This window comes from Lygodium microphyllum, chromosome 4 (assembly GCF_053477565.2).
Source record: "Lygodium microphyllum isolate KBCC chromosome 4, Lygodium_microphyllum_v1.1.10, whole genome shotgun sequence".
In the NCBI taxonomy this organism is placed as follows: domain Eukaryota; kingdom Viridiplantae; phylum Streptophyta; class Polypodiopsida; order Schizaeales; family Lygodiaceae; genus Lygodium; species Lygodium microphyllum.
Genome location: NC_141138.1, coordinates 61007151 through 61020243, shown reverse-complemented (window position 1 = coordinate 61020243; position 13093 = coordinate 61007151). Strand labels below are relative to the sequence as shown.

Below are 13093 nucleotides of genomic sequence, written 5' to 3'. Positions count from 1 at the left end.
TCTTAACATTCTCTAAGCTCAATCGATTGCGGTCATTTGACTTGACACGGTTCATCTTGGAGAATATCCTTTCACAATTGATTGTGCTTGCCTTAGTAACTAGGCATTGGGCAATTAGATCAATACATTTATTTATAATATAATATAAATGACCCAGAAGGGTTTGTGAAACCTTCAGAAATGAACCTTGGACACTGCGACTGTGTTTTTACCGAAAGGGTTGACGATTATTAACTCTGAAAAGACGGGTGACCAACTCCAACGACCAGATGCGGTGAGAGTTGATGCTGCAACGCGCTCCATGCATTCATCGAATTACGTGCCTCTTCTCCTACAAATACCCATCTAGTCTGTCAAAGAATGAAGATCATCGGCTTTGAACAGGCTCACTGCCTACAACAATTTGCAGTTAGCACTGAGCAGCCTCAGCCATCATATTTCACCTGGACGTTCACCCTGTTCGTGCACAATCGCCGCCTGTCTGTATAGAAATGCCGCACTTCATACCATCAGCTATGTCTACAGGTATCAGTGATTCATGCAGTCAGTAGCTGGATCAAGTAGTTGGCGACCTAATCATATATTACAGTACTTGTGCATTGTGCGTAAGCCGGAATTACTGTTAGAACTTCCATTATCTCATCGCTTTGTCTAATCACTGTTAATGATAGGAGGAACTCTTGAAGCAGCCATGCAGCACTTACCCTATAGTCAAGACCTAATTAGCGGCCTGCGGAACGATGAGTTCGAAGCGGAGGTGGATGGCAGCAGGAGGTCAGCAGACATAACGATGATGTCGTCCCGGCTGGAGCAGAAGATCAAGCAGAGCCAAGAGTTCCTACTGTCTCTGCAGTACCCGGAAGGCTACTGGTGGGGGGAGCTGGAGAGCAACGTCACCATAACGGCGGAAACTGTGCTCCTGTACAAGATACTGGGTGTGCAAGAGGACCAATATCCCAAGGAGAAGATGGAGAGATACCTAAGGAAACGGCAGCGTGACCACGGGGGATGGGAGCTGTTCTATGAGGGCGGTGGCGAATTGAACGTCACAGCGGAGGCTTACATAGCCCTGCGTCTCCTGGGCGTGCGCAAGGCGGATCCGGCTCTGAAGAGAGCTCTCCGGTTCATTCTGGAGAGAGGCGGGATCACGAAGACGCGCATCTTTACCAAGCTGTGCCTGGCGCTCTTGGGGTGCTTCGACTGGAGGGGGATACCCTCCCTCCCGGTGTGGTTCATGCTGCTGCCCAGCTGCTTCCTGACCAGCATCTACGAGATGTCCAGCTGGGCGCGGGGATGCACTGTTCCTCTGATGGTGCTGTTCGATAAGAAGCCCGTGTTCTCGGAGGTGGTGGCTCCCCAGTCCTTCGACGAGCTGTACGCGGAAGGGCGGAAGAACGCGCCGACATACGCCAAGTTCGAGGGCAAGTGGACGGACGTCTTCTTGGCGGTCGACCGGGCCTTCAAAGTGGCCGAGAAGCTGAACCTGGTGCCCTTCAGGCGGTGGGGGCTGCGGAAAGCCGAGAGATGGGTCCTGGAGAGGCAGGAGGACACCGGCGACTGGGCGGGCATCTTCCCGGCCATGTTCTACTCTCTGCTGTGCATGAAAACGCTAGGGTACGAGCTCACGGATCCGGTCATGTTGCGCGGCCTCAAGGCCCTGCGGGACTTCGCCATGGAGACGGAAGAGGAGTACTGGGTGCAAGCGTGCGTGTCGCCCGTGTGGGATACGGCCCTGGTGGTGCGCGCCCTGGTGGAGTCCGGGCTGGCGCCGGACCACCCGGCGCTGCAGCGGGCGGGGGAGTGGCTGCTGCAGAAGCAGATCACGCAGCCGGGCGACTGGGCCTTCAAGAATGCCGCCATGCCGGGCAGCGGCGGGTGGGCCTTCGAGTTCGTAAACCGCTGGTACCCGGACGTGGACGACAGCTCGGTCGTCGTCATGGCCCTGCAGGACCTCCGCCTGCCATCCCACCGCGAGCCGGTCAAGGAAGGCGCCATATCCCGCGCCGTCAAGTGGATCGCCTCCATGCAGTGCAAGACCGGTGGCTGGGGCGCCTTCGACAGGAACAACGACCAGGACTGGCTCAACTCCACCCCCTACGGCGACCTCAAGGCCATGATCGACCCCAACACCTCCGACGTTACGGCCCGGGTGCTCGAGATGGTCGGCCGCATGAAGCCGCGCGAGCAGTACTGCACCTGCTTGCCCCTCCTCGACTCCATCAACAGAGGCATGGCTTATCTCAGGAAAGAGCAAGAGCCCGAAGGTTGCTGGTTCGGCCGATGGGGTGTGAACTACATCTACGGCACCTGCGGGGCGATGGTGGCGTTGTCCCTGGTGGACCCTTCCTCCCACCAGGAGGAGCTCTCGAAGGGGGCACAATGGCTGGTACAAGTGCAGAATGCGAGCAATAACGGTACCAGTACGTCGGTAGGCGATGGAGGATGGGGAGAGTCGTGCCACAGCTACGATGAACCTGCCCTAAAGGGCAAGGGGGATATCCCTAGCACGCCCTCTCAGACTGCCTGGGCACTCATGGGGTTAATGGCGGCCGGGGACAGTTTGGGCAAGTACGAAGTGGATGCTATTGAGGATGGGATCAGCTACCTTATTCGAACCCAAAGGAGAGACGGGTCTTGGCACGAGCCTCACTTCACCGGCACTGGCTTTCCTGGCCATTTCTACCTCCGCTATCACTTGTACGCTCAGCATTTCTCTCTCACTGCGCTCGCCCGCTACCATGCTCGTTTGCACGCCAAGCAAATCACGTGGGCTGGATATGCTGATCGTCGTTCTGACACTCAACCTAACAATTAGCTCAATGCATCTCCTGCACTAGCTAAATTCTTCAGTTAGCAGCAGCTACTCGTATTCTATCCATTCAAAAGCTTGTCCAGTACACGGTCAAGGGGCCAATTGAGTATCATCTAACAATCCCTCCATTATAGCATTTTCTTCCAAGTGAGTTCTACAAATATCGTCCTCTAATAGGCAAACTTTTTACATCATACGGAGCTCAAAGGAAAAATATTAGGGTGTTTTGATATTTTTATCAAATGACTTCCGGTATAAGCAAAAGGCTCTTAAAAGAGTAACATTGAGGGGCCAATAGAGTGATACTAAGGATGCATTGCTTTAGGGCTTTGCGAAATTTAAAATACAAACAAACTTACATGGCTCAATTGTTTGGCTCATATTAAGTTCATTTGTAATGTTTTAAAAAGTATATCATATTGTTAAGTAGCCAAAAAAGCAACATACTTTTTGCAAAATTGTGGTGGATACATTTTCTTTTGGAGAGGTGTCACTTTATTGGCCTCTTTATCCTATAAGGCATAATGAAATAATGTGTGGTGAATTATCTTGAAAAATATGGTTTCATCTCTCCTCGGACCAATCAAAATTCTTTTTATAAGTGCTTTGAAAGATGATTTGGAATCGGTATATTGGCTTTGGAGTAAACTAACTCTTAGGCTAGTTACACACCGAGGGAAAAGCCCCTTATCTAGTTGAGAAAATGTAGAGTCGTATTGACATATGGCCAAAAACTATTAGTATTACTTTTTCCTAGTCATGATAGATTTGGATATGTGATTCTTCCCATCCAATATGCAAATGCACGTCCAAGGTCGAGAAGGAAAAAGATTCCACTCCTTAGTAAAAGAAAAGTTGGCCTTAAATGGGATTTTCACTTTTCCCATCTGGATCTATAAACAAATAGATCCTAGTTTTGTGGATTTAGAAGTTGGGCAGTTGGAGAATTGGTGGTGATGTGTCATATAAAGGGATTACTTACATATTGAATAAAAAAGGGTTGTCAAGCATTGCTATTAGAATACACATTGATCACTATAACATAATCAAAGTAGAGAAGTTGGCACTCAATGTGTATTAATGGGCATGTTTAACCACGCGATAGAAATTGTGTATACACTCATGAGAGCCACAAAGTATTCACACATTTAAATGCATCTGAAGAGGCATATAATTTGGTTACCTCTAAATTGGCCTTCAAAATCACGACTATAAGTCTATCATCTATGAATTCATATGTCCATTAAAATGAGTATTTATTGATGTGTTTATAAATAAATTTAATAATGCATTTGTTTAAAAGGGTGTTAACAAGCAAGTTCACGTAAACATATTTATAAATATTCATAAGGTTTTTTTCTAGTTCAAGGAAGAGATGGAGGTACGTTTTTTTCTCCTCTTATTTCAAAACTTTCTTGAGTAATGTGGATGTTTGTTGTTATTTCTTCCCTTTTTCTTCATAGTTATGTTACTTTAGGTCTCTATTTTGTTTGTTCTCACAAAACAAGGAATATGCAAATGAATTATATATAGGAAATGGTGCAAAGAAATATGTAGTAATTAATGTGGCCCATAAGTCATTTTTCTAGTTTAAGGAAGAGGATGATATACATTTTTCCCTTTTTCTCCTCCTCTTGTTTTTGTTCTTCTACATATTGTTTCAAAACTTTCTTGAACAATGTGGATGCTAAATATTCTTTCTCCCCTTCTTTTTAAACTTTTGTTAGTTTAGTTTACTATTTTGTTCGTTTTTTAAAAGTCAAGAATTATACTTTAAAGGAATATATAGGTAATGGTGTAAATAAAGGTGTAGTTAATGTGGTGTGTAAGGTAAACCTTAAACTCTAAATCCTACACTACAAACCCTAAAGTCTAAATCCAAAGGCCTACACCCTAAAATTAAAGAATTTCCAAATCACATATTTGAAATCCTAAATCTTAAACCTCAAATTCTAAACCTTGAACTGAAACTACAAACCTTAATTCCTCTACCCTCGACTCCAAACTCTAGATCTTAAATCCCAAATATGAATCTCTAAATCATAAACTCTAAATCCTATACCATGAAAGTCAAATCTTAAATCCAAAACCTTGAACTATAGACTACAAACCCTAAACTCTAGACTATAAAACCCTATCTAAGTCCAAACCCTAGATTCTAGATACGAAAAACCAATATTCAACCCACAAATTCTAAACCCCAAACCCCAAATCTCCAATCCTAAATCAAAAACTACAAATTCTAAACCCTAAATCCTTGACTCTAAATGTTAAATCCTAGGTCCCAAACCTTAGACCTTGAACCTTGCATGTGAATCTCTAAATCACAAATTCTAAACCCTAAATCCAAAATTCAAAACCATAAATCCTAGACTCCAAACCCTAGATTCTACACCTTAAACCCTTAGTCTTAGACTTTAAATTCTAGATGCTAAACCCAAAATGTAAATCTCTAAATCACAACCCAAAAACTTAAACCCTTGACTCCAAACCATAGACCCTAGATACTACATGCTAATATTTAAATCAAACTCTTATCTATAAATCCCAACTCTCAAATCCTATATTGAAAGCTTAAACCCTAGACTACAAATCCTAAACTCCAAATCTTAGACCCTAAATCCTAAATCCCAAGTCCCAAATCTTAAATCCCAAACCCTAGATGCCAATCTCTATGTTCTAAATTCTAAGCCATAAATCTCAAATCTCAAATCCTAAACTCTAAACCCTAAAGTCCAAATCTTCGTACATTATAGATATATTAAGTATAAGGACAGATCTTAATATAGACACAAAAATATGTCTTTAGAAACATGATCCTAAATAAACACAAGGATGTGCACATAAGTGCAAAAGTGTACATGATCATTAAGTCACTAATTAAGTACAAGGATGTGTCCATAAGTACTAAAGCACATCTCAATATACAAAACTATGTCTCCAACAAACATACCTAAAAAATGATTAGACGGTGTACACTTAAGACTCATCAATACCCTCTCTAGGTCTCAAAGCATCTAGAATGCTCTCATGGTCAAATACTCCAAGGAGCTAACACGAGTTGAGCTAAGTTTTCTCTGAACTTGATCAACATGAAGCTTAATCAATACTTACTAAATGAGAGTGCTAAAAGGCCTCTAACTCTTAGTCCCATTGTTAAAACTCAATCATCCTTCCGTGTTGTCTAAGTTGATGGTGGAAATATGTTACTAAAATCATGTTATAGGTGCATTTATACACGCATTTCCTTTTGCATTTCAAAGAGTGTCTACATACATGTTTACAAAATAGTTAAATAGTGTGTTTAAAATCAAGTTTAATAGAGCATTTTTAATTAAGTTTATATTAACATAGTTATTAATATTTATAACTAAAAGCACATTTATCCTCAAGTTTAATTGCCAAACATGAAAATATCAAGGAAAGAAAGTGACTAAACCATTTATATTGGAAAAAAAAGCTAGTTGAAAATCACATTGCTTGTGTCTCTTCATATAAGCATATGAGTACATCCAATTCATCGTATTTCATCTAGTGTGACCTACCAACTTGGATCCTTGTCCATCCAACTCATCATCCTCATTTCTTGATACTCTAAGATATAGTTTGCGTACAAAGAAGACACCACTCGTATGCATGTACATACAAATATTTCAACACACCCCTTGGTGCCTTATTCAGCTACTACAAGGTGGTCATGTGGTTACATTAGTTACATTGATTTATTTTACAATGGCTGATTGTTCCCCTCCCACTAAAGCACATTCCGGGTGCATTCTATGGCTACTACTAGTGTGTGGTCAAGCTCTTTGTCTTCATGTCTTCTTCTTCTTGTCTTAAGAAAAGGTACCATTTCATCTTTTTATCTTGGTTGTTTTCCTCAATGAAATTCTATTGTCTTTTGAACCTATATGCCTCTTCATGATATCCAATCTTCTTACAATGTTTGCATTTGGGTAAGTATTTGAGTTTACATTTTGTGTTAATGTGTTATTTCTTTTCATAGTAGTAGTATTACTTGAAATACTTCTTTGCAAATAATACAATATATTACTTGCTTGTAGATAAGCCAATGTGCCCTTTAAGTTCCTTCTCTCTCAAAGGAATTGAAGATGTGCAGCCTTCAAGGTCACCTTCTTTTCTCAAAGTAGGTGCAATCTTCAATACTTTCTTCAATTTTCTCATTGTCTTTCTATGTATCTTATCCCATTATAACTTTTATGCTTTCCTCAATAGATACAATGCATTTGCAATATGCATAAAATCTGGTATTTAGATAATATAACATACACAACTCCCAAATGCTCTTGGCCTTAGATACTAATGAAGAGCATATCTTATCCGTCCTTTCAATTACATCCATTGCTGGTGATGGCCTTCTACCATATATGGTTCACACATATGTCCAACAATCAATACTTCATTCAAAACAAAGATTGACTTTTGACCTAAGAGAGTTAGATTTTCCTCTTCTAATCTAGCTAGGGTCCTCTCACAATCAATGATATGATCAGCAATGAACCTTTAATAGGGGAGGGTCAATGTTTTGTAATACTATACTTTATGGAATACAATATGTCATTGTGTAAACTTATTATTTGCTACATGCTTAGAGCCCTACTAAGCTTCCCCGAGCCTCCCGAGCCATTATACATAATAGGGGCATTTATCACCGGATTCCTTTCTCTCTTAAGTACTCAAGTGATCCATAAACAAAAAACATGCCATATTTTCTATCAGAGGATGCGATCCGCTGCGATGAGCTTCTTTGATTGTGGGTCTGACTCGGACTCTTTGACTAGGTAGACTGTGGGTCCAACTCATCGGAATGACTCCACCACTCCGCCTCGTTCGACGTCCGATGCGTGTGACTGTTTTCCCACTACCTCTAGGTGGGAACTGACTGTTCCCGCCACCAGGTGGAGGGCATGCAACCCTTCTTGCAGTCATTGGATGCCTTGGCCAACACCTCTAGGGGTGGGGTCAAGGTGTTGCCTCCTCCAGGGATTCCCTCTTCTCTTGCTACTCCTCTGGTGACGAGCCCTACTCCGATCAATCATTGCCCTTCCCCTCAACTTTTCATGAACGAAGATCTGCTGCCGACTCGAATCCATCCCACACTCGAGCTAGGATGAATATTATCATAGGGGACGTCCCCTCTACAGCAAATACTACATGCCTCACCCCACTTATCTTCCCCATATGCGCATGTTAACCCGCTATTTAACATCTCTCAACATGTTAGTTCTGGATTGCCCCACCTTTGGTTCACATCTTGCAGGTACTTTGACATTGGCTAGCCATGGAATACCCCATTTCTCTGGCTTGCAAGGAAGCTATTCTTAGAGACGGGAACACATAGCATAGGCTTCACTGCCAAAATGGTACATTCCCACCCTGAAGCTGTACACTCCAAAACGAGGTCCAAAGAGGAAACACCCAGGTCGTAGACCGTACATAAGAACTCCTCCCCAAACCAAGAAGAGGAAGGTATGTGCTCCATTACCCTAGAAGATGAAGTAATAGATCATGTATTTTTCCCGTATTACTATCATGCCCTTTATTGGCCTCTGCCCATGGCTCGAGACCTCCAATCGAGGTCCTGAGATTGTGGATTAGAGAGCACTGGGGATACCTGGGATACAAGGTTGTATCTACCATATATTTACCCAATAACTATTTCATTTCTCTTCAAGACCAAAGACATGGCGGCCATCATTATGTCTCATGGTCAATGGATGCTCCGTAATGCTCCACTAACTTTATTCAAATGGTCCATAGATTTCGACCCTAATGGCCCCAAGCCTACAAAAGTGCCTATCTGGATTAAGCTCCTGAATTTACCTAACCCCTTTCACTCCTCGTTAGGCTTGATATCAATCTGAGGTGGCATCCCCAAAATTTAGTGGAAGTGGATATTACCAAGAATCTTAAGGACACGATAATAGTCAGGTTTTTTAAGGGGTAGCCCATTCGTATGCAACCAGTCATATATAAAAACCTCCCTAATTCTTGCTTCAAATTCATGAAATAGGGACACTTTATTAAGGATTACCTTGAATGGGGTGGCAAAGAATAGAAAAAGGAGGTGGTGAAGGAGCTCCCCCCCCCCCCCCCCCCCCCAACACACACACATGGAGATGAGGAAGGATTCTAGAGAGTGTAGAACATAAATCATGTTAATAAGAATCAAAAGTCTCAAACATGGAAAGAGAATAATAATACTAAGTTAAACTCTTTGAATAGATACATAGTCTTGCTTGAAAATTGCAGTGATGTAGTCCATGACACTAATTGGCTAGGGAAAACCACATAGGTAGAATCTGACCACACGAGGATGACTTTTTCGACGAAATGCAAATTTTTTAGGAAACAGAGATGTAGATAGATGAATTTGAGAAAGAAATTAATGACTTAGATGCAACTAAAATGAAGGAAACATTGGCTGAGGGGGTTTCAAATACTGAGAAATCAGTGGTGGCAAAGGAGGAGTCCCTCCCCACCTGCCCTCAACCTACAGATGCATGTCATCACTGTTCTGCCCCCCCCCCCCCCCCCCCCCCAATCCAATCCAAACTGTGGAAGTGTTGGAATCAATAAAAGAAGATTATCTACCATGAATGCAAAATATGCCAGCCCCCTACCAATAGGTAAGGGTCCCAATGCTAAAGGCTCAAACTCTAAAAGTAATTAAAATTAATGATAGAAAAGCTCAAGATAATTAACTTCAACTGTAAAGGGCGTATTGACCCCAATCGGGCCCGAATCATCAAGACCTGGCTCTTTCAGGACAATATCCAACCAGATGTAGTTTGCCTACAGGAAGCAAAGGTGGCCAATTCCCATCTTACTAAAAATCTAGAGATTCTTTCATGCCAGTTTCAATGGATTTTTACAAACCATCCGGGTGGAGGTGGTGGCACAGCCATAGGGATTTCAAGAAATTTATCCCATCTCATTAAGCGGTACTCAAGGACACTGCCCATGCTTGGGTATTAGTAGTCTTCAAAGGACAAGAAGACTAGGCAGTGACATCAATCTACGCCCCCTCCTCCCCTAGAGATAGGATTACCACCTGGAAATCTCTATAATCCATCCCCTTTCCCATGATACTTGTAGGGGATTTCAACATTGTGGAACATATTCAAGATCTCTTTGAAAGTAAAGGCAATCTCATAGGGGCTGCTGAGTTACTAGAATGGAATGGCTAATGGGGTTTCTCATAGTCTGGTAAATATTGGCCAAATAGGAGGCTTTACTTGGTCTAACAACCAAAGCCCACCATATATAAGGAAAGCTCGTCTTGATAGGTGTTATGTATCTACAGTTGTCCTCACATCCTTTGCTGACTATGCCTAAACCATATCACACACCATAGCAATGTCAGATCATAAACAAGTGATCTCTTCCTTCTCAACAGCGTCATCTGCCTCATGTAGAGTGGGCTGGTTCCACGCGGACCCAAATATATTTAAATACCATCATGTTTGTAAGGAAAATGAAACCATATGGTCCAATCATTTCCCAATGACAGGCAGCTGAAATCAAAGAAAGCCAAAAACTTTTTAGTAGGGCAAAAGAAACACAAACAAGGATAAGGCAAGAGTGACATGCAAAATTGTATCACGAAATCTCTTTCATAGAAGATAGAATAACTAAAGGGGAGCCTAACCTTCAGGATCTGCTTCTCTCTAGAAGGCTAGCCCTTAGACATGCCCTTAGATAAGAAGAGGCCTTAGAAGCTAAAAGGTTACACCTTTTCTTTAAAGATTGGTGGTCATACCACACAGATAGACCAGCTAAGGTAAATTTCAGTATCCTGAAGGCCAAGCAGGCCAAAGAGAGTCTTCCCTTGCTTGAAAAACCTAATGGCACCTTTGTGTGAGACCAAGCAGAAAACCTAACGGTCACCTTTAACCATTTTTTTGACCTTTTTGGGAAAACAGACAAATCTACAATAGAGCAAATAGCCGCCAAAGCCATGATTTGTCGATACAGAAAAGGAGTTATCCCATGCAAATTAACTACAATTTTGGACATGGACCTTTCATCGGTTGAGATAGCAGAATCGATCGATTCTTCAGCTAAGGGAAAATCCCCAAGTCTTGATGGGCTTCCCAATGAATTCTTTCAAGAATTCAAAAACCTTTTGGTCATGCCCCTTATGCAGGTTGGGCTGAAGCAATCCATTATGGGGCTCTCCCTATCACAATTAACCAAAGGGTGGTTAAACTAATTTATAAGAAGAGAGCTAAGGAGCAACTGAGAAACTGGCAGCCCATAACTTGTCTCAACTCCACGTACAAGGTCTTTGCCAAGTCCTTGGCAAGGAGACTGGTATGCCACCTACAAGCTTGGATACGAAAGGAGAAAAAAGGCTTTATTAAGGGCCACTACATACTGGATGCTATCATCAGTTTGTGGGAGGGAATGGAATATGTAGAGAAACAACATAAGCACTTCGTGTTTCACAAGATAGATTTCGATAAGGCCTATGATAGGTTGGAGTGGGATTATACACTACAATCCTTATTAGACATGCGCTTAGGCAGGAAGTATGTCAATTTTGTCTCTATTGTGCTTTGGGAATGCTACCACAGCCATCTTAGTCAATGGCGTATTAATGGAGTCATTCCATTTGTGCATGTCCATCCGGCAAGGATGCGCTCTAGCACCTCTCCTCTTTGCTATAGCTGCAGATGGATTAGGCTGGCTCTTAGAGCACTTTAGAATTTAGGGTAAAATCAGGGGCATCAAACTTCCCAATAAAAAGGAAATGACACTTAACTTATTTGCAAATGACACTAATGTCACACTCAATAATGATGCAGAGTCCATCCTCACCTTTGGAATTGCTTGGACATATTCTGTTTAGCCTCAGGCTCCAAAATCAACCATACCAAAACAGGAGTTAGAACTCTTATCCAGGCCCCTCCTCAATGGATCCTAGATATTGGTTGCCAAATAATCCCGAAAGGAGAGGTTTTTCAGTTATTAGGTAACCCTATGGGCTTCGGAATGACTCTTTTTAAAAAACATTTTCCTTGTCCAATATTGATATAACTTAATACCTCATCAACACTTTTAATTTGCATAAAGTTAGACACATCATATTTTATATTAATAATATTCAAAGTAATAACTATCATCGAATAAATTTTCTTTTTTTTTCTGACCCTAATAACATTTCATAAAACATCCAAAACTATATTCTTAGGTTTTCTATAGAGGATCCTAATTTTTTCTGAATTAAAAACATGATTTTTATAAAAAATACTGTAATGTTCATCCAAAATAACTAATTTTTATTTTTAAGACATAGTAACCAACTTTCAAAAAATTTGGAAAATTTTTAAATACTTTCAATAATATGTATCTCATCAAAAAAATATCAAATCTCATCATGGTTTAAGTAAATATTTTACAAAATTTTATTTATACTATTTTAAGCTATTTTAAAGTATTTTTAATTGTTTTTTATTTTCAAAATATGAAATCAGACCTAATAAATTCTAACAACTATCCAGAGTTGAAACAAAAGAAATTTTTATGCAGAATTATTTTTTTCTGTTAAACGAGTTAAGGCACTTACGTAAAGTATGAGAATCGTAATTTCATCTTTGGAAGTTGTGTCCTTTGCAGTCCCAGCCAAGATCCAGTCATTCCCAATGGTGAGCTCATCATTTCCCCTCTCCCAAGAGATCCATTGGCTAATTGCATTGTTACCATACGAATAGCCAATTGTAACTCTTTTAAGACTTAATCTTGATTAATTTCAAGCTTAAGAGCTTAGCCTCCATGGTTTTATAAGAGAGGGGAGGAGAGTATTGAAACTCCAAAATGGAGGTAGAAGGAGAAGACATGGCGATAGCTATGGAAGAGGCATGGCCTTCAATTCTCTCTCCAACTACAATTGTTTCTTCAAATCCTCTAGCTTGGATGGCTTAAAAGCCTCTTCACTCTCTCTCCTTCTCCAATTGATGGCATCATGGCATTCAATATGGTGCCCTCTTTCTCTCTTTGAGTTTGCTCTCTCTCCCTCTTTAAAGGATGGCACCCCCCTTCTTTTCTCATGACTCTTCAACTTCCCACTAACTCCTCCCCTTCCTCTTCTCCAATTAGCACCCTTTGGGTCTCCTCTCCCCTTCCTCTTCTCCAATTAGCACCCTTTGGGCTTCCTCTCCCCTTCCTCTTCCTCTTCCACCAACAATTGACCTTTTCATTGTATGTTTTTTTTGTAAATACATTTATAAACAATACTGCAAGTGACCCTTTTTCTCC

General features: G+C 41.5%; 1 protein-coding gene across 1 annotated transcript; it reads left to right on the top strand.

Moving 5' to 3' along the window:
- The first annotated feature begins 387 nt into the window (after positions 1 to 387).
- LOC148037092 (dammaradiene synthase-like) lies at positions 388 to 2815 on the top strand. Its single transcript, XM_087676031.1, has 2 exons — positions 388 to 525; positions 672 to 2815. The coding sequence occupies exons 1-2, from the start codon at positions 492 to 494 to the stop codon at positions 2813 to 2815; spliced, it is 2178 nt and encodes a 725-aa protein (XP_087532157.1). The 5' UTR covers positions 388 to 491.
- Positions 2816 to 13093: the final 10278 nt, after the last annotated feature.